This window comes from Babjeviella inositovora, assembly GCF_001661335.1.
Source record: "Babjeviella inositovora NRRL Y-12698 unplaced genomic scaffold BABINscaffold_6, whole genome shotgun sequence".
Taxonomy (NCBI): Eukaryota; Fungi; Ascomycota; class Pichiomycetes; order Serinales; genus Babjeviella; species Babjeviella inositovora.
This window is the reverse complement of record NW_017566843.1, coordinates 641119-661515: the sequence shown is the minus strand read 5'-3', so window position 1 is coordinate 661515 and position 20397 is coordinate 641119. Positions and strand designations below refer to the sequence as shown.

The 20397-nt window shown below is 47.4% G+C and overlaps 14 protein-coding genes across 14 annotated transcripts; 5 read left to right on the top strand and 9 right to left on the bottom strand.

The window, feature by feature from the left end:
• Positions 1–302: 302 nt before the first annotated feature.
• Positions 303–3147, top strand: BABINDRAFT_137865 (KH domain-containing protein). Its single transcript, XM_019127110.1, has one exon. It carries the CDS (start codon positions 354–356, stop codon positions 3066–3068), a length of 2715 nt encoding a protein of 904 aa, XP_018985300.1. The 5' UTR covers positions 303–353; the 3' UTR covers positions 3069–3147.
• On the bottom strand, positions 3095–4234 carry HIS1 (ATP phosphoribosyltransferase). The gene has a single exon (XM_019128920.1). It carries the CDS (start codon positions 4118–4120, stop codon positions 3227–3229), a length of 894 nt encoding a protein of 297 aa, XP_018985299.1. The 5' UTR covers positions 4121–4234; the 3' UTR covers positions 3095–3226.
• A 26-nt stretch (positions 4235–4260) lies between these two features.
• On the top strand, positions 4261–5007 carry BABINDRAFT_137867 (40S ribosomal protein eS28). The gene has a single exon (XM_019127111.1). It carries the CDS (start codon positions 4602–4604, stop codon positions 4803–4805), a length of 204 nt encoding a protein of 67 aa, XP_018985298.1. The 5' UTR covers positions 4261–4601; the 3' UTR covers positions 4806–5007.
• A 448-nt stretch (positions 5008–5455) lies between these two features.
• BABINDRAFT_28054 (alpha-ketoacid dehydrogenase kinase family protein) lies at positions 5456–6544 on the top strand (the record flags this gene model as incomplete). The annotated part of the gene is made up of 1 exon (XM_019131418.1): positions 5456–6544. A coding segment is annotated over one exon (1089 nt), but the record flags the coding sequence as incomplete, so codon positions are not given.
• A 649-nt stretch (positions 6545–7193) lies between these two features.
• BABINDRAFT_36271 (mitochondrial 37S ribosomal protein bS18m) lies at positions 7194–7622 on the bottom strand (the record flags this gene model as incomplete). The annotated part of the gene is made up of 1 exon (XM_019131761.1): positions 7194–7622. One exon carries the CDS (start codon positions 7620–7622, stop codon positions 7194–7196), a length of 429 nt encoding a protein of 142 aa, XP_018985296.1.
• Positions 7623–8006: 384 nt separating this feature from the next.
• Positions 8007–9161, top strand: BABINDRAFT_25368 ([Histone H3]-lysine-36 demethylase; the record flags this gene model as incomplete). The annotated part of the gene is made up of 1 exon (XM_019131355.1): positions 8007–9161. A coding segment is annotated over one exon (1155 nt), but the record flags the coding sequence as incomplete, so codon positions are not given.
• Positions 9162–9706: 545 nt separating this feature from the next.
• Positions 9707–10225, top strand: PEX4 (E2 ubiquitin-protein ligase peroxin 4; the record flags this gene model as incomplete). Its single annotated transcript, XM_019131781.1, has 1 exon — positions 9707–10225. One exon carries the CDS (start codon positions 9707–9709, stop codon positions 10223–10225), a length of 519 nt encoding a protein of 172 aa, XP_018985294.1.
• A 287-nt stretch (positions 10226–10512) lies between these two features.
• Positions 10513–11319, bottom strand: BABINDRAFT_36450 (1-(5-phosphoribosyl)-5- ((5-phosphoribosylamino)methylideneamino)imidazole-4-carboxamide isomerase; the record flags this gene model as incomplete). Its single annotated transcript, XM_019131773.1, has 1 exon — positions 10513–11319. One exon carries the CDS (start codon positions 11317–11319, stop codon positions 10513–10515), a length of 807 nt encoding a protein of 268 aa, XP_018985293.1.
• Positions 11320–11677: 358 nt separating this feature from the next.
• Positions 11678–13239, bottom strand: BABINDRAFT_161625 (uncharacterized protein). The gene has a single exon (XM_019128919.1). The coding sequence runs from the start codon at positions 12906–12908 to the stop codon at positions 11769–11771; it is 1140 nt and encodes a 379-aa protein (XP_018985292.1). The 5' UTR covers positions 12909–13239; the 3' UTR covers positions 11678–11768.
• On the bottom strand, positions 13119–13694 carry BABINDRAFT_137848 (uncharacterized protein). Its single transcript, XM_019127109.1, has one exon. It carries the CDS (start codon positions 13473–13475, stop codon positions 13263–13265), a length of 213 nt encoding a protein of 70 aa, XP_018985291.1. The 5' UTR covers positions 13476–13694; the 3' UTR covers positions 13119–13262.
• On the bottom strand, positions 13141–14316 carry DOT5 (thioredoxin peroxidase). The gene has a single exon (XM_019128918.1). It carries the CDS (start codon positions 14204–14206, stop codon positions 13544–13546), a length of 663 nt encoding a protein of 220 aa, XP_018985290.1. The 5' UTR covers positions 14207–14316; the 3' UTR covers positions 13141–13543.
• On the bottom strand, positions 14293–14662 carry BABINDRAFT_137846 (uncharacterized protein). Its single transcript, XM_019127108.1, has one exon. It carries the CDS (start codon positions 14575–14577, stop codon positions 14362–14364), a length of 216 nt encoding a protein of 71 aa, XP_018985289.1. The 5' UTR covers positions 14578–14662; the 3' UTR covers positions 14293–14361.
• A 460-nt stretch (positions 14663–15122) lies between these two features.
• On the bottom strand, positions 15123–18162 carry MSH2 (mismatch repair ATPase). Its single transcript, XM_019128917.1, has one exon. It carries the CDS (start codon positions 18110–18112, stop codon positions 15167–15169), a length of 2946 nt encoding a protein of 981 aa, XP_018985288.1. The 5' UTR covers positions 18113–18162; the 3' UTR covers positions 15123–15166.
• A 1246-nt stretch (positions 18163–19408) lies between these two features.
• Positions 19409–20091, bottom strand: RPS23A (40S ribosomal protein uS12). Its single transcript, XM_019132147.1, has one exon. It carries the CDS (start codon positions 19932–19934, stop codon positions 19497–19499), a length of 438 nt encoding a protein of 145 aa, XP_018985287.1. The 5' UTR covers positions 19935–20091; the 3' UTR covers positions 19409–19496.
• Between the last annotated feature and the right edge of the window lie 306 nt (positions 20092–20397).

The following is a 20397-nucleotide window of genomic DNA, read 5'->3' as shown; positions in this document are numbered from 1 at the left end:
GCAACAACCCCAACACTGGAAACGACCAGTCTAGCTATGCCCAAACAACGCAGCAAGGAGGCTCCGAGTATCACCAGTAACTTCAACGTCTATTTTTAAAAAAAAGTTGGTCTCTAATCTTCCGCGTAGGTGTTGGTTTTTTTTTCCCCCCCTCTAGTGTATGAAAGATAAAGATCAACTCATGGTAACTCTCTAATGCATGCTTAAAAAATGGAGCGGCTCATGTAATGGGCATGCAGGCGATGAATATGCACGAAAATTCTTTGAAAAAGCGATGAAAGCATCACATCTAAAGCCTAACCCATTCAACGTTATCCACTAAGATCGATGTATCGGGGCAGATAGCTCAGAGTATGCTCATCCGTTTAACAGTGAGACGTGGCACAAGGCCCTCGAGCCTCTCCCTACCTTTTATTCCCATCCAGCACTACCTATTCCACATGCCTCAGAATGCTTCAGATTGGACAGACGACGATTTGTTTGGTGGTTCGAGCTCTACGACCAAGGTGAGTATCCTATCAGATACGGATTTCTCTTCCAAAATTTCAAACAAGGAACCCCACAACATTAGTGTGAGGCTTTTTGACCCGGTCAAGACCTCCATCTTCCGAAAACTATACAATAACAGGTTACGGAAGGGCGCTCGTGAATCGCACGCCAAGTTTGAGTTTGGGGGCGTCACCTGCCATCTTTCTGGCTCAGAATTTGGTCATGTAAAACAGCTTCGGTCCAGATTAAACCAATGGGTGGCAGAGTTTCGTACGAGACTGAAAGTCATTTCCATCAGAAAAGAATACGTTCCATTGTTTAAGGATGGTTTAAAATTGGAAGGTATTACAATATTCATGCCTCCAGAGACAGGGGCTAAGTCACTTGCTTTAAAGAACCGCTTGCATTTCTACAACCTGGGTGAGGCCACCATTTTATTGCAACGTCCTCGCGCCATGAACGAACAAGACTTTACCAAGTTGTTTGAAGCCACGTTGCAAAAAGTAAATGACGTTACTTCCAATGCCATTGTTATGCTGATCGAGGCATACTATAAGGAAAATCTATACGGAGCGGGAGATTGGTTCGTAAAGGGATTGATCCAACGGTATGGTGTTTCTGTATCCATACAGAGATCAGGCCGCAATACGCACACACTTTACGTCACAGGTGCCAATAGAACCGCTGTCAGGGAGGCGGCTACAATGTTAAGAGGTAAATACCATGCATTGAAGGATTCCGTCAAGCATTTATCGCTTGGCCCACATCGCAAGTCGACGAAGGAATGGAAGACGTTCACGAGAGAGTTGGAGCGAATCCAAGATGTTACTAGCACCGACATCTCCGTGAGTGAAGCAGAAATTTTAATAAGACGTAAAACCGACAACCTGTTTCTTCAAGATGCCTATGACATGGTCGAAAAACGTATTGCCAAATTGAAGGGTTTGGTTGTTTCGCCAGTGCAAAACGCGCAGTCTTCGATGTCAGATATCGCTGAGCGAATGTTCAATGGCCGAATCGCACATACTCTGACTTTGTTGATACCGGAGTATCATACACCGCTCATTAAGGGTCCTGGCCTCTCGAATATCAATGTATTAATTGAAACGTATGGGGTGAATATTGAATTTGACAATTATGATTCAAGCCAGGTTACCGGCTCGGCCAGCGATTTCAGGAAAATCAAGATATACGGGACCGATCCTGAACAGGTACGGCAAGTCGAAACCATTCTCAACCAGAAGGTTGCGCGGTTGTCTCAAAAATCCAAGCCTTGCGTGGTTGAGGTTCCCGATGAGTACTTCCATGCATTTATGGCTAACAAAGGCCGGTTACTCCATTCCGTTGAAGATGCCACCAAAACGCGAATTACCAAGCAGGAAAAAGACATCTACCCGATGAAGTCTCATGTCATTAACAAGTCCCATACACTCCGGATTTCCGCTGATAATGATGCAGACATCAACTTAGCACTGGAAGTGTTACGCAAAATGATTGATAATTTTGACAAGAATTCAGTGGTATGCAAACTTCCATTAAATATAACCCCTCAAATCCAAGCTTTCTCCATACACAATAGTCATTTGATGGGTATCTATAACGTGTTAAGAAATGCCTCCGCAAAGTACTCCGACCTAAAGGGGGTATACCTTGGGTTCCGGAGAGTGGACCAGGATGTTGTCATCACTTCTACAAGGGCAAATAATGAAACAAACATACAACGAATGAGAAAGATCGCCCTGAGACTTATCCTGAGACATCTTTCGCCCAAGAACTTCTACATATTTACCCATATCTCGCGGAGAGTGGCCTACCCGTTAATCGGCCAAAATGCCCTCAACGTTTTGAAAATTCGAGATCAAACTGGCGCGATGATCGAGTTTACTGATGAATTGACTGAACTGATACACGAATACAAGGAGAAGTTATCGCCGTTTGTCAATATTATTGTCTACGGACCGACCAAGCATGCTCTTCAAAGCGGTGTAACCGAAATCCGCGCGCGCTTGGACACTATCACTAAGGATTCGGTTCATATTCCTCTTGCTCCTGTACTTTTACCGCTCAACCCTCGAGTGATGCGTTGCTTGGCCACCATAAAGTATGGATTTGGCCTCATTGACATGCAAAGGCTAAATCCGAGCTTAACCATCACTTGGACTTCTGACTCCTCATCCCCGGTAATCGTTGTTCATAGCAATGATGGGGTTGGACGAGATCAAAGCTTAATGGCAGTTAAAGAAATGGTCTGCCACAATATCACTTCTATCAACTCAAATATTCGGGCATTGAGAATACACCAAACCCATATAGCCGCATTGCTTGGACCCAAAGCCGTTAATCTTCAGAAATTGATCGACGATACCGGGTGCATGTTTTACATGGATAATAATAATACCGTTTCAGTACAGCCGGACAGGGTGATTACTTTTGGAAGCGACCTTACCCTGACTGAAAGTTCTGGAAATGCTAGTGATTTCGTCACCTTTATAGTTACCGGGAATGACAAATCCCGGGTTGATCTGGCCATCAAGACGCTTGAACGGAGGTTACATGCTCTGGTGTCTAAGGGACAATAAATAACCGTTGTAATGTTCTGTGGACTGAGATTTGTAGCTCTACTTGTAAACTTTCTGGTTGCACATTCTGCTGGCTAATCCACGCAACCCTACATGTCTCACGGCACCTATCTATCAATGACTATATTTTCTTTATGGCATCCACAAATGCCACCAGACTAAACACGGGAATTCTGGATGTCGAAGATTAAAATATCAGTGGCACCCTTACTCTTCAATTCATCCATTACGTTACCGAGGTTCTTCTTCTCAACCATGGCACTGACGGCAACCCACTCTTCATCGTCCAATGGGGACACAGTGGCGGCTCTTCTGCCTGGAGTGACAGCCAAGATTTCCTTCAAATTGGTTCTAGGGGCGTTGTAGTTACACAAGACGTATTTTTGGGCAGTCATAACACCAAGCATTCTGTCCTCGATAATCTTGACCAAGTCTGGCCTGGATGGGTTCTTAGAGGCAATCAAATACGCAGAGGTTGGCAAGACAGTGTCAATGTCGATCAACCCGGCAGCCTTCATGGTCTCACCGCTTTCAACTAAATCCACAATGGCATCAGCAACACCCAAGGCACAAGAGGCTTCGACAGAACCACCAACAAACTTGATGGTTGTCTTCATATCCTTGGCGTCAGTAACACCTTCCAACTTCATGAAGTACTCGGTGGCCAAGTTGGTGAAGCTGGTTGTGATGGTCTTCCCGATTAGCTCTTCTGGCTTCTTGTATGGCCCGTTAACCGGAACCTGGACCTGTAACCTACAGTAGCCGAACAACAAGTCCATGACCAAGTCGACCTCAACGCCAGACTCTTGCACTTGGTCCACACCAGTAATACCCAAGTCACACTTACCCTCACCCACGAAGGTTGGAATGTCGGCGGCTGGCAAGAAGATAAGGGCAATCGGCAAGTTTGTGGATAGAGCAATGTCCAATCTGTTAGATCTGCGGAACTTGATATCGGAGCCGTTTAACAAGGCAACGGCCTTTTCGTTGAGTCTGCCCTTCTTTGGGACAGCGAACAACAATCTATCGGTTAAGTGGTTGACTAAATCCATGGCAGGTACGTAAGGGGGTAATTAAATATATGGGGGGTTAAGACCAGTTTATTCGGATATAAATGTTTTTACATAAAGGATTCAGGGGGGCTGGAGTGTGATACTCCAGGTGTGTCATCGAGTTTTCGAACCTCACCAAATTTTCCCCTAAGCGCGATGCTGCACGCCGATAATAACCATTGTAAGATCGGGTAGAGCTGAGTCACCCATTCACGTGGGCTAAGTTGGGTCGTCGTCGTGCCCGCGGTAAATCATGTGATATTCCGTGGAGAACATCTAGAATATTTGTCCTGCATGTTGACGGACGAGATTTTCACGTCCACGCGCTGGTCGAAAATTTTCACCCAGGAAACCTCTCCCGCCTGTTGTCCTGGCCATCGCCAACCTCAACCACCATATACAAACACGATGTATATGTGTCTTCCAGCCCCGTTTGGGGAAGTTGTTTTTTTCTCTCTCTAATCTCCACACGCTACACAAAATGGATACTAAAACTCAAGTCACTTTGGCCAAGGTCATCAAGGTTCTCGGCAGAACCGGTTCCAGAGGTGGTGTTACCCAAGTCAGAGTTGAGTTCTTGGACGACTCTTCCAGAACCATTGTCAGAAATGTCAAGGGCCCAGTCAGAGAAAATGACATCTTGTCCTTGATGGAGTCCGAAAGAGAAGCCAGAAGATTGCGTTAAGCTCTCTTGGCTTATCTGTTGCGTGAAGCGCCACTTGCCAGCTGGTTGTATGGCCAGGGCAAGCTGATTTTAAATCTCTCTCTTCTCCCCGTCCACTCTCAGGTATTCCTACCGTTTAATTCTTTAGCTTCTCGGTTATGTCTACTCTATTTGCATCAATACACATATTTGTTACACCCTGTAGAATCGTTGGGAATTTGACCGCTGCATTAGTATGACCGGCCAGATCAGGCCTGTCGTTATAAAGTCTGATTGGATTGTAATGACCAGCCTCTTATAACAACTAGTACGAGGAGTGGCGTTCGTCGTAGGGCCTAAGTGTCTGACTGTTCAACGGCCCGAAGGTCGTGTGCCGCCACGCCTACTCCGGCGCAAATGACTCTTTTCATGCCTCTGAAGGGTACATGAGCGTATTCATACAGCCCGCAGGTGATCTTAGCGTGACGACATCACCCCAACTTTTGACCCTTCTCACTCACGTCCCGCTCACTAACCTTTCTATTCATTCTCATTCATTCATAACACTCACCCTCATTGCTTGCCTTATTCAATATTTGTCTTTCTTTATGCTTCCGAGACTCCTCCACACCCCTAAGGTCGCGTGTCGATGGGCCGCACTCACGCTACTGAGAACATACGCCACGAAGGCGGAAGCGTTCCAGATGCAGTACCAAACGAGATTGTCGCTCGACTTGATCGTGCGGGAATACGCCTCCAAGTCCCTCAAATCTCTCAGCATCAACGACTTCTTATCGGACAGTTTCACGGACAAAGACATCTCTGTGACCCAGCGCGATGCTATTCTCCTCAAGCACGCCTACCAGACAGTCGACACCTTGTTGATATACAACGCGCGGCGTATCAAGGCGTTTCGAAGCTTGCCATACATTGCGGTGTTGAATCCAAACATCGCCGAGAACTACAACTTGTACCTCGACACCATGCGAAACTTATTGTCCATATTCACCCTGCCGCACAGCACGGATAACCTGTTCATTGTGTCGAAGCTAGAGGAATTCAACGAGATGCACTCCGACACGATACCCACATTGTCAAAGGGGTTTCAGGAGGTAACCGGCACGTTTTTGACTGAGACCCAGACGTCCGAATTCCTCGACCAGCACTTGAAAGAGCGCATCTTCATGAGGCTCATCTCGCGCCAGCATACCCAGATTTTCCAGCCGCCCACGGACAACTATCTGGGAGTGATAGACTTGCAGTTGGAGCCCGCTAAGTTGGTGCGTCGCTGTTCGGAGTATGTTAACGATATGTGTGAATTGAAGTACGACGATAAATGCTCCCTTGTCATTGACAGCGGTGAGGACGTTGTGTTCCCGTACATTCCCACCCATATCGAGTACGTGCTCACCGAAGTCTTGAAGAACTCCAGTCGCGCGTTGATCGAGGGGGGTGTCGCAAAGCCTATCCGGGTCACCATCGTGCCCAGCTACGCAGAAGATAACCACCAAACCTTGGAAATCAGAGTCAGAGACGAGGGTAGCGGAATCCCCCCAGAAACGGTGGCCAAGATGTTTGACTTCAGTTTCTCGACATATCAGAGCGGCGAGGGCGAAGCGTACAAGACATTGAACGCCCCGCCAGGCGTCGCGGGCAATATCGTTGCGGGCATGGGGTACGGGTTACCCTTGAGCCGTGCCTATGTGGAAATGTTTGGCGGAAAGATGAGCGTGCAGACGTATTTTGGCATGGGTACGGATGTGTACATTAGATTGAATGGGCCAGACCTGAGGCTCATTGCACAGGCGAGGGAGCGGAAGGAGGCTCTACCCGTAAATTTGTATTAGAATAGGCCTTTAAAATGATTGAAGTATTCCCATGAAGTATGATTCATCGTATTTGGGGGCGATTGTACTCTGATTGGAGCCGCGCGATGCGTATTCAAAGGGTGTTGTTTTAGAAAAGACTTTAGGAAGGTTATATCTTTCCATTATTTTGTAGATACTTTGACTAGTCTCACAGGGTGGCTTACTACCTGGAGGATAGAGGAATACTCATCGAATTTCTCCATGCATATGAAACTGACGTCTTTGTCTGCTGGTACAAATTACTGCTCATACTTGTACATTTTTGTATGATATTATCTGCTGAATGGAAATTAATTTGTACTTCGCTTTATATAATATCCTTTTCTTTATGTAATATTTAATTGTCCGTTACTATTGGCATATTCGTGGCTCTAAAAAGAAATGATCATAATTCACACTTCGGATTAGTGTGAGGGTAGGAATTGTAATTTGACGTCGGTTGAGTCTTTCAGTCCTCAGTGGACACTGTGATTCTTTCTACATCGATTCGACGCAATAATCCATTATCGCAACATATATATTTACAAGCTTCTCGCTGAGAAAAGGAATGAAGTTTCACCGTTTAGAAACGACGGAGCTGTCTGCTGGAACGCGGTAACAAACTCTGGATATCCTTGTGCCACTTGGACAACAAACCGATGCTCTGGGCTCTCTTTATGGCCTTCGATAATCTCTTTTGGGTGATAGCGTTAAAGTTGTTAACTTCGGCGGAGTGAATTCTACCAGTTTCTGATGTGTAGTTAGACAACAAGGTGGTGCACACGTACAAGTCCTGCGGATTAATGTTAAGCTTCTTCATGATGTCACCCTTGGAGCGCTTCGTCTCGTAGTTCTGCTTTGACAGCCACTTGATGGAGGCATAGTTGAAGTCGTATGGGTCAACGGTGGCTCCGGAGTTGAAGGAACGGTGGAATCTGTCGTTGATTGTGTTAGTTGGGGACTCCTCGGTAGCCTTGGAGTTCTTAGAGGCCAAGTCAAATACCTCGTGCATGGCGGACTTGGATGGCTTGACCCATCTCTTGGCGTGTGCAAAGTTGGCCGCTTCTGGCGCTTCCGCCTTGGCTTCGTTGGCCGCTCTCAAAGACTGAGAGAAGGCACGGCTCTGGATTTTAGATACCTGTATAATGGACCTGTTAAGTGACAACATCTGGTGGATACGGTCGATAACTGGAATCATATCTCCAAGCTCACAGCATTTTTCAGTCAATGCACTTATTGGAAAAATTGAGATTCGAAACAGGTAGCTAAAGTGTGATCTACGCACGACCCTTTGGGGTGCTGCATGTCGCGACATGCAGCAATAGTAATTGTGCTGGTTCGTCTTGAAAGGTTTTGCGATTAGTGGTTGAGACAAGACCTACAGGCTATGTTTTCCCTCGAAGAATGTCCATTATGCTCTGATGAGTCCCAGAAGATACGAATCAATTGGATCCAGTGCAATATCTGCGACCAGTGGTACCACAACCACTGCGTGCACCTCACCGCCCTGGAGGGAGACAGCATCTCCGAATATCATTGCTCGAAGTGTTTCGACGCAAACGGACCATCGGTTTACAAGCGCAAATCCAAGCGACAGAGGGTGCAGATAGATTATGTCGCGCTCAATGAAGGCAACGGGAACGTGCTAGCGCTTGACAAGTTCAACCACCCTCACATCCTGAAGCTTTTGTCATTTACAGGTACAGATGCGGTCGTCACTCTACACGGGAAAACATTCACCTCGGATTACGCCATGGTCACGGGTCTACCAACCCCGGTATACATCCCGCGAGCTAAACGCGATGGACTTGGCCTTGAGGTACCGACCACGCTTACGGTGACAGAGGTGGTGGGGTTTATTGGCGAAGACGCGCCGATAGAGGTCATGGATGTGCTTACACAGAACGGGTGCCCCAACTGGACCGCTGGAATGTGGCGAGATTACTTTAATTCCCCGTCGGAAGACCGGGACCGGATCCGCAATGTGATCAGCTTGGAGATATCGCAGTTTCCCGAGTTGAGTTCCCGCGTGCAAAGGCCCCACTACGTGCAGACGCAGGACTTGGTTGACCGGGTGTGGGATTTGACCAGTCCCGATGAGGTGTTGTTCAAGGAAAGACCCCAAGTTACGATGTATTGTTTGATGTCTGTGGCAAAGTCGTTTACAGACTTTCACGTCGATTTTGGAGGAAGTTCTGTGTACTACACGGTAATCAAGGGCCAGAAAACGTTTCTCATGTACCCGCCTTCCACCACTAATTTGAAGGCATATGAAACGTGGTGCTTGAGAGGGGACCAGAACCAAGTCTGGCTCGGCGACTTTGTCACTGGTGGTATCAGGGTAGACTTGTATGAGGGCGATGCGTTTATCATCCCCTCTGGTTGGATCCATGCCGTTTACACACCCGTCGATACCGTCGTCATAGGGGGTAACTTCTTGACGATATTTAACATCCCCCAGCAGGTCAAGCTAGCGCGCATTGAACAAGCGACCAAAGTTCCCCGGAAATTCACTTTTCCCCGCTTCCAAACCCTTCTCTGGTTGACGGCCAGGTTTTCCATGGACAATGAGAGAACCTTGTGCGATCAAGAAAAACAGGTGATGCCGGAACTTGGAATTTATCTTTCTACGCTATTGGAATTAAGTCGGTCGTCTGTGGCCGATAGTAAATGGAAACGGTTGGCGAAGGAGTCAATCCCGAAAAAGGAGCTTTTAGATGCGGAGAGTGTGGACGATTTTCTCGAAGTGTTCAAAACGTGGGCCAGCGGGGTGGTTCCCCCTATCCTAGAAGTATCAAGCCATCGGCAAATCAAATCTGAATAGTGTCGAAACTCAATACTCATGTCTGCTCATGCAAATGCTGTAGGTCTGGGTGAACGGGCGTTGTTTATTCGCGAAAATTATTATGTTCGCGAAATTAATATTCCTGGTAGTTCTACGATAAGATACGACGCTCGTCACAGTGTGATTCTCCACAAAAAGTGCTGAAAATCCTGCCGAACGCCGTTACGTGCTTAACCCTTATCACGCTCTTGTCTTGACCACACTTTATACCGACTCGATCCCAGGGAATTCCTTCGGCATATCCCGCCACTATGAACTCGTTAAAACGCTTGATGAAGGAGTACAAATCCGTCCAGGACCACCAGTCTGCCAACACACTCCCACCAAATATTGTTGATCTACAGCCCAGTAAACCTTCTCCTGACGCCGAGGTTGACATGCACCATTGGGATTGCACGATCAGCGGGCCGGAAGACTCTCCTTACGAGGGTGGGACCTGGGTGCTCAAAATTGATGTGCCGCCCACTTATCCCACCCAGCCTCCGAAAATATCCTTTGTGACCCAAATCATCCATCCGAACATCAACTTCGAGACCGGTGAGATCTGTCTTAGCTTGCTCGACGCCAGTGCCAAGGATGGAGGCTGGTCTCCCGCGTGGAACCTCCTAAACGCGGCCATGGCGATTGTTCTGTTATTGACGGATCCGGAGCCCGACAGTCCGTTGAACATTGATGCCGCAAACTTGTACAGATTGGACAAGCGTGCGTATGATTCGCTAATAAACTACTATGTTCACAAGCTAGCCGGTGGAGTCGGGAGCCAATCGTGAGACTGGTGGAGAAGGTACGCAGAGGCATACCTCCACGTTTCCTATTTACATGATCGTTCCATCTGCATTTAAGGGTATAATAAATATAGAGCATGCTCAACTTTATTGGTAGATAGATTCGTGCCAGATGTGGGGGAGTAGTTTTATGAATTTAATGCCTAAAACAAACAGCTTAGGAGTTAGCCATCAACAGGCTCTTGAGCTGCCATATGCGTATCAAGATCCTGAACAGTTTCTGGTAGGTTTACACCCGACTCAATTTCATTACAATTATTCGTATTCACAGCTCAATGTTCCTGGTTCCACTTGATAAGATCGTCGAAGGTGACGAGTTCCCCCCCAAAGATGTCCAAAGCACTGCCAAATGTCAAATCAACGCTACCGTTACTCAACTTCTGGACAAGCGCCAAGTCATTGATACTCTTTGCACCACCGGCGTAGGTGACCGGAACGTCCAACTTGCCACACCATTCGCCCAATCTGGTCACCAACTCCTCGTCGATCCCGTTGCATAACCCCTCAACGTCGGCAGCGTGGACTAAAAACTCATCACAGTACTTACTAAGGTCTCTGAAAAACTGAGCGGAGAGCTTGCTGGATGTCAAGGTCTGCCACTTGTTCATGGCCACGACCCATTCATTATCTCCAGCGGCGTTGACCACAGTGCGGCAGCTCAAGTCAACGACTAAATGCTTCTTGCCAACGCTCTTGGAAACGTTCTGCAACCTTTCAAGCGAAAACTCGCCGGCAGGAAAGAGCCACGAAGTGATGATAACGTGAGAGGCGCCCTGTTCGATCCACCATTTGGCATTCGCGTCAGTAATCCCACCGCCCACCTGGAGGCCGTGGGGCCAGGTTTTCACGGCGCTCAAGGCCGCTTCGTCATTCGTTGGAAGTGACCCAAGCTTAATGACGTGGCAGCCAGTCAATTGGCTCTGCTTGTAGAGCTGCGCGTAGTAAGAGGACGGCTTTTCTGACGTAAAGTTGGTCTGGACGTCGTTGGGGTCGTCTCTATCGTCAGACACCAAGGTCCCACCGACAATTTGCTTGACTTGGCCTGAGTGGATATCTATACAGCCTCTGAATTTGGTCATACTTGAGTGTTTTAGTGCAAAGATCAAATATCCAACTTCGGTGATGGTTCATATCCGATGCGCTTCTAAACAGTTATATGCAGGATGATATACTGAGTCACCAACCAATTTACAGTAATATCCATAATATAAATACCCGCCATTTTTCGAAACTTTCTGCAAATATCCGTATTAAACTCAAGGATTGCAGAACTACATTATCCAACCATCGAACAAGCTTATCTCCCGTAAGGTTTCTCCTAATTCTCTATCTGCGATAAGCACCCTAGCTGAGAACCGGTAGTGGGACCAGGTGGAGATGATCTAAGTATCGGGGTGTCGAGCATATATAACATATACCTAATATTATCTCTCTCCCACGGACCCTACTCTGACCTCCTCAAATATCCAGCTTTCCATAGATACGCACCAGTTCTCGTAATTAAAATACATTTATTAATACACAGGGGCTACGCCAACTTGACACCTCTGCCCTCGATACTGACACCGCCTTTCTTGGTGGTCTTCTTTCTGCCACCCAAACTCTGCAACCTGCTGTTGATGTTTCTGTAGGTCTCGCCCTTCAAGGCACCACTGCCAATCTCGTTTGGTTTGTTACTTCTAAGCGACGAGAGGTCCACCTTTGGCGCGATTTTGTAGGCGGTCGATCTGGCGGTCGGGGCCGCGGCTCTCTTACGTCTCTCGGCAGACTCCTGGTACAACGTCTTCTGCTCACTCTCGGCAGCGGCGGTGAGTTTGTTCTTGTTCAACGCATAGTTGTTCAAGAACTTGTTCACGTCAAAGTCAGTGGTTTCGATCTGCTTGTTTCTGTAGTTGTCCGACTTCTTCATGATCGGTCTGGTCCATTCACCAATGAGGCTCTCCGCGATCTTCTTCAACGCAGGCTCCACCTTCTTAGAGCGCTGATAAAACACCATTATCTTGCCCAACCCAGACGCCGACAAGTGGTCGGTGGAGATGGGCAAGTTTTGCACCGCGCTCAACAACGTCTTCTGGATCTCGTATGCAGGCAAGGATCTGTCCGGCAACGGCTCCAACCACAATCTGACAGCATCGAGCAAATTGTTGTCTAAAATTGCCACCGCATAGTTGGAGCGCAAGAGCACGTCCCTCACCTCTGGCAAGAGCGACAATTTGTTCGCTGCAATCTCTCCCTTCTCCACCGCCTCCGCGTCCTGTCTAGCGGCGTCGGTCATGCGGCGGCGCAAATTGTCGATCAATTCATCCTGAATCTGCTCGAGATCGTGTTCGTCCTTCTTTCTTCTCGACGTCTTGTTGCCTCTTAAGGCGGCGTCCATCTTGGCGTGGATGCCCCTCAACCCCTCCTGGGTGCCCATGACCGGTGCATAGTCACCCTCATCTTCATCGCGCAAGCCCCTGGCGCTCAACTCTCTGTCATCGTCCCGAACCCTGCGGACTTTCTTCTTCGGCGCCTGTGAGCCCTCCGGTTTACTTCTCTTTTGCGACTGTAAGTCACGAATCAAGTCCTGCGCCACGTCATCCTCCAATACCTGCTCTTCGTCGACATCCGACAAGTCGGAAAAGTCGGAGTTATCATCGTTGGGTGGGGATAATTCGTTATCGGACATTCTGTGTTTGTAGTCTGTTAGTCTTGTATCCCTTGTTTCCCTGTTGCTATTAATCAGTGGTAACATGTACGATACAGCGGGTAATTGAAAAATAACGGTCGTGTGCTCACCAGCAAAAAGGAACGTCGGCGGAAAATTCGATGGCGATTTTAAGCAGGTGAAGAGCAGCGAGAGCCTGGAAAAAGGTGTATCTTATCCATAATCAATCAAAATGTTCGGCGGCCAACCTCAACCAACCGAAGAAGAAAAGAAGATGCTTCAACAAGCCACCAACGAGACCTTGAAGTTTGCTGGTCTCGTTGCCGCCGCCTTGTACGTGACCCCAATCGTCTACCACTTTGTCAAGAGACAGTTCTAGATTGATAATGCCTTCAAAGTCCATCCAGTGTTTGGCTCACTGTTGACGTATAAAATCTGTATATATAATATTAGTCTATCGACATGCAAAGCTTGTAGACCAAGAGGTACACGGCTCTGAAGATGAAAAAATAGGGCCAGCCGCGAAACAGTCTCGCGCACCGTTTCCACCGCTCCATTCATACACTGACCCCTTGCTATTGTCTCCATATCCTTTGCTTGAGTTACAACGTTGATGAAAATACACAATGAGAATGGCAGCTGCCAACTTTTAGTACCTAAGCCTTGTTCAATTCCTCGAACAATGCGTCGACTTCTTGCTTTCCGAGCTTGACAGAGTTTTCCGGGGAAATCCCAACGTGCTTGTGCTTCAAAACACCGTCGACAAAGACCCAGTGGGATCTGGCCACGCCGCTGGCTGGACTCTTCTTACCGCCCAAGATGCCCACCAACTCCCGCTTAGGGTCAGAGAGCAATGGGTACTGGAAGCCATGCTTCTGCGCAAAGTTTCTCTGGGAAGTAATGGAGTCGGCGGAGATCCCGAACACATACGCCTTGGACTTCAATTCCTCGTAGTTGTCTCTGTAGCCCTGCGCCTGTCTGGTGCATCCCGGGGTAGAAGCCTTTGGGTAGGAAAACAACACAACAATGCGTCTCTTGTCATCGGAATCCTCGGTGAGCTTGAAGAGGTTGATGTCGTTGGAGTTATCATCCTTTAAGGTGATATTTTCTGGGAGCTTGTCGCCCTCTTCCAATTCCTTAGAAACTTCCTCTTCTTCTTCCTTTTCCGATTCCTTAGCTTGTTCCTTGGATTTGGCACCACCATTGGCGATTTCTTCCTTCTTGGCCTTCACAGCCTTTTGTTTCTTGGCTGGTGGCGCAGAGACGACAACGACATCGGTTCTGGAGGCAACTCTGGCGGAACGGCGCAATCCTGGCATATTTGATGTTCTTTTAATGTTCAAAGCAAAGGTTTGAAGGTATAGTAACAGATGATAAAATGGATTAGAGAATAACACGAAATTACAGCTACAAATGGGATAAGGGTCACGGCTATATTAGCTCTGGGGGCAGGGATCCAACCGCCGGGCTGAATCTAGGCGTATGAATATTCCTCCGGCACACAGGACTTTACTTTGAAAAGCCGCAGTTTTTCTTTGTGTGGCCAAAGCGCGGGGTGAGGATCGGAATGTGGTCTGGAGGTGCAGCAGGTACCAATTTGCGCTTTAGGCCGGTTCGTAATTTCGTTCAGGGGATAATTGACATTATAACGCATAGTATCCAGAGGGGGGCAGGAAGGTGAGATATTCATGTGGGATGACCTAAGCACTCCTGACAGAATCTGTCTCTCCCTCGGGCCACGCAGACACACTTCTGAACGTAGGGATCGCAATAGATCGGGGGGGTACACCTGCAAGCTTTATAACCTTCACAGGGACAAACTACTTTAATTTGGGCCCAATCATAATGTGTTAATTATGCCTTATAGCTGAACATCCCAAAGGTGTACCTCCCCTAAAATATCTTCATTATGAGTACTCCTCCGAGCTGCAATGCTGGCAAATGTGAGAGCATAATTTACCCCGGCCCAAGTCTTGTTACCCACGTGTATGTATTGCCACATGCATTGTTTCACATTACAACCCTGAGCTTTTGTAATCATATTTACAGACTAAGTTTGCTGTCTTAGGGGGTAGGATTGGCATATCGTTTTTTTTTTTACCAACATTGATGAAAGTCTGGCGCCGCTGGTTTAAATAATCGTATAACCTCATTTCCTACGCTGTACACGCATGTTGTGGAGAGACAAACCACACGGTCTCATTTAGTATACGTCGTGGGCAGCTTACATATATCCGAACGAATATACCAGTTACTATCATAAAATAAACACACATATACTAAAGCATGGAGACAATCTCCTGAAGAAACTTATTGTTTTCTGCTTCCTCCCTACGAGCCTCGAATACCTCTTTCAAGACCTGGACGGCCTCGGCGCTGGTGTAGGACTCTCCCACCTGAGCCTTCCAAGCGATCAAGATCTCCTTCAATGCGGCCTCGCCCTTGGAAATTTCCGCAGGGCTGCATTTGGTCTTCTTGTCCTTGATATAAGGGTCCTCTTCGCGCTGCCGGGCGTCGCTGATGTCTCCGTTGACGTAGTCTTCCAACTCCGAGGCCTTCCGCTTGGCCATGTTCACGATTTTGGTAGGGAACTTGACCAACTCCGCGACGTGGATACCAAACGACTGATCGGAGATGCCCGGCTCCACCTTGTACAACAACGTGATGTCATCGTTCTTGACCCCATCCATAGGGGTCTCCTTCTCGTTGATGTGAGCCACCACATGGTAGTTCTTAATCGAAGAGATCTTCGTAGACAACGCGGTCAACTCGTGGAAATGCGTCGCAAACAACGTGAAGCATCGTAAAGTAGTGGCGATATGCTCCGAAATGGCGTACGCCAAACCAAACCCATCGTAGGTCGACGTACCTCTGCCCAACTCATCGATAATTATCAATGAATTAGCCGTAGCCTGTCTCAAAATGTTAGACGTCTCGAGCATTTCCGCCATGAAGGTGGACAATCCCTTCAATTGCGAGTCGGAGGCGCCCACACGCGATAAGATGCAGTCGAAGATGCTCAATTCGGCGCTGGAACACGGCACGAAGCAGCCACACTGTGCTAAAAGCGAGATGCAGCCCAACTGGCGGATGTAAGTCGACTTGCCCCCCATGTTGGGCCCGGTAATGATAAGAAAGTCCTGTTCATCTCTAACGAGCTCGATGTCGTTGGCAATAAAGGAGACGTCATCCTGGAGCTCCAACAACGGGTGTCTGGAGTCCTTCAAGACCACCTTGGCGTCGGCATCCGAGGCAAACGTAGTGATGGTAGGCTTGACGTACGGAATCGGGGCGACGGTGGTGGAGACGTTGGCAAACGCGCAGATGACATCCAAATGAGCCAAAACCTCCGAAAGTTTGTTCAAGATGGGGGTGTAGGAAGCGGTGATGCCGATGATTTCCTTGACCAAAACCGACTGCTTCGCTTCATAGTCCGCATTCAAGACCCTGTACTCCTCAGACTTGGCCTTCAACTCCTTGTTGGTGAAGAAAACACCGGCCTTGATCGTCTGGAGCTCGATGAATTTGGCAGACGACTTTCTCAACACGGCGGAGTCGATTCGCGTTAAGCGCAAGCACCAGCCATGCTGCTGGTGGCTGTCCAACTTCAACTTGGCGCCGTCGATATTCAAGTCATCTGCAGCCTGGCTATGAATTTGGGCGATTTCGTTGTTCACCTGCTGGATCTGGTCTCTGATGGTCAACAATTCGTCATCAAACTCAGGCTTGATGATGAATTCGTGGTTGTCCAACGCCTCCAAGTCAATCGTTGTTTCGATCAACTCCTGCAATTTTACCAAGTGCAGGTTGCACTCTGTCAAGGGGGCCATCCAGAAACGCTGTACCAAGTCCTTCTTGGCCTCGGTTTCGGTCTCGTTATTGGCGTCCACATCCCCCACGCCGTACTCAAGCGTGGCCAAGAAGTCGGGCAATTTGATGATCAACTGGTAGATTCGGACCACATCTTCCAATGTGGCTCGCGCGCGGGAGTTGTTGCCATACATTTCGGTGGCGGCGAGAATCTTCTTGATGATCTTTTTCAAGTCAGGAACCATGCTCAAATTGTCATTCACCAAGCTGAGAAGGAGTTGCTGGTCGTTGATCAACGTCTCCACCAAGTTCAATCTTTCGTTAATCTCACGGACGTTGGTCAACGGCTGCTTCAACCAGGTGGACAACAACCGGCTGCCAGCCATAGACTTGCACTTGTTCAAGAGTCCAAACAAGGAAGAAGTGGCGGGGCTGGACGACGCGGTGGAGGGATTAGGAAAAATGTTTAACGCTTTGACCGTTGACGAATCCAACTTCACAAAGCTCGACAAGTTGTGCTGAAAGAGTTTGTAGATCCCCTGGTTGGCATCGCTGTTTAACAAGTTCAAGTAACTCATGAGGAGGTGCGACGCGTGGAAGGCGAGTCTCAGTGTGTCCTGCTGGTTCTTCCCGTTCGCAGTAACTACCACACCGTGGTACTCTTCGTCCACCAACTTGAGCAAGTCCGATTCGATCGAGCCATCGTCTGTAGACGTTCTAGCGCTGCTTTCAGAGATGACAATCCCAATTCTGTCAATCACCTGCCTCAACTTCGCAGAGAGATCGTCCTTGGCAGCCTGCACGATGCACTCCTTCACACCTAGCTGCAACAAGCATGACTCCAAGTTCCCGAAGTGTTCGTTGTCGATGAACTCGCAGAGCCCGATCTCTTTGTTAAACAAGTCGATGAAGCACACCCCAAAGTTGAGCGAGCCATCCTTAGCGTTGGTCCTGTACTTCAAGGCAGCGGTGATAGGCGCAGCAGCGGAGACAGAGACGTCATCAGCCGTCACGGCGGCGCCCGCAATGTTCAAATCTTCAATGCTTTCCAAGTAATTCCCTGGGGTGATGAGATGAATCATAGAAAACTGGTTGTTTTTGTCGTAGATTTCAACCTTGAAGTTCATCGCCACCACAAAGATCTTTAACACGTTGGCCAAAACCGCCGGCGACAAGGTAAGGTACTTGTATGTCTTGCCGAAGCTCGTGGATGTTTTGATAACGGCTAAGGTTTTGTAGATCGTTTCCGCCACAGCAATCGCGTCTTCTTCAATGAGAATGTAATAGTCTCTGTTGTCGATGATTCGTAAGGTGGCATCGGGGTTTGGCTTTGGCGGTAACTGAGTGAACTTCTTGTAGAAGTTTCTCTCATCAGAGGAATCTGAGAACTTCAAATCTGGTCTGGCGCTCGACATTTCGTGGGACAGATGCTGGTTAAGAGGGTGGAAGGAAGAAGGTCCCGTTATGGCGTTTTTGAGGGGCTTTTTGTAACGATTTTGACGCGTCGTGGTAGCCGTGTATTTTTCTTATTTTCCCCACGTACTGATTCGCGCGACTGCACAGGAATCGAAAGCGCGTTTCCCACGTGACGTTTATTGGAAGGGCTGAAATCGTTCTCGACAAGCTGTGAATAGCGAACTAATTGGTTGGCAGTGGTCTATTACGAGCTTAATGGCGTGTGAGAAACTGACTTGGACAAAGATTTGAGCCTGAAGATGCAGTTTGGTGTTATGTCGGAGTTCAGGCTCAAATCGGCATCCGATAAGCGTGTTGCGGTACCATGGTGTACATACGCGTAGACTTCGATAATACCTATATATATGAGACAGAATAGCATATATACAAGTTTAAAACAGCAACTCGTATCATTTACTAATATGCTTGAAGAGTATACATGAATAATATCCGCTATAATTGTTGGTAAATTTATTTAAATGAACATTCCAACGAAGAATGAAATTTGTAATGAATTTTACAAAATGTATATCCTATATACTGTGATAATTTAAAAGGTTAATAAGCAAAAATTTAATATTATTAATAATATCATCGACATGGTTGTAAGATCAATATCGACTGCAAAATTACATATATATAATTTGTAGTTTTGAATGTTATTTGTGCTGATAATCATTTAGTATTGGTATTGATCGCATATTTGCTATGAAAGTGTCTGTCGCCCGATTTACGTAGTACAGGTGTTTGCAGGAAGCATACTTTACGCATATGGATGCAAGGATGTCAGATCTGTACCAACGACACATTAAAATCGGTTCAAGCCTACAATTATATACTATACGTGCCATTGCCCTGTCTATAGGATAGTAACAAGACAGCGTACATCAAGGCTGTTGGAGCTTAGCGATCAAAACACAAGTGGTAACACGTTGCCCTGGGATGGAGAGTTTCTTACAGCATACCGTAGTGGGTTTTGGCCATCACTCGATCTTCAAGTCGGCTAAAAGAGAAAGCGGTTTTTGGTTCAACGAACCCTCTCGCTAGCTGAACAGCCTGGCTACCAACAGGGTTAATGTCCCTCCCTCAGAGATGCGAAACTATGAAGCACTACGAGAGTAAAATACAATAGGATGACAGAATGAGCATGTTACTCGCTACCCCCTTCTGGATTCATCATTTCGTAGATCTTTAATAAGTTTTATATTCATAGATATAGCGGAAGTAGGAACCATTAACATAAGCAGCACGTTGGAAAAAAAATTAACAACATAGGTAGTAATATGCGTGGATCAATAAGGAATCAAATAAGGCGTAACGATAATAAACAGCATTTGACATAACTTAAGATCTTGGCTTTTCCTTCTTCTCCTTCCACAAAGCCAACAAGGAGACACCGGAGACCTTGACGACCTTGAAACGGACACCTGGAATATCACCCTTAGCCTTACCTCTTCTACCGAACCCGGACAACAAGACTTCGTCGTTTTCGTCGACAAAGTTCAAACAACCATCATTTGGCACGAAGGCGGTGACTTTCTTACCGTTCTTGATCAACTGGACTCTGACACACTTTCTGATAGCGGAGTTTGGCTGCTTGGACTCAATCCCAATCTTTTCCAACACAATACCCTTGGCGTGGGAAGAACCACCGAATGGAGAGGACTTGAAGGCGGTCCCTAACAATCTGGCCTTGTACTGTTGATCAGCCCATCTGTTGTCACGACGGTGGACACGCAACTTTCTGGCGGCGTTAAGACCTCTTGGCTTACCTTTACCCATTTTTGATAATTGTCTTTAGTGTGTAAGAAGGATTAAAAACGGTCCTTTTTCAAATACTTTTGAAGTAGCCTGAAATATTTTTTCTGGTAGTAGCAAACGGACAGTGGGACAGCGAAGGTTTCTCGCCCTCACAGTATGCGCCTGCCTAACACTCGGGCCTTCGCTCAGTACGGTACACTACCATAGAGAACAGGTACCGCGCACAGACAGCATGTCCGCAATACTAAAGTGAATGATCCGGCACACAAGCATGAAGATTTTGAGACAAGAAGGAGGCGGCTGGCAGAGGCAGGAGAAGGACCAGGAAGGGTGTATGCAGGAGGTAGTGGAAAATTTTTTCGTTAACCAATTTTTTGACGCTCGCTTTGTGACTTGTTTATACGAGGCATGCCGTAAGTCATGTGAGAAAAACTAGGGCTGAGTACACACACGTGATATATCGTCCTGCATGAACCGGAGCCAT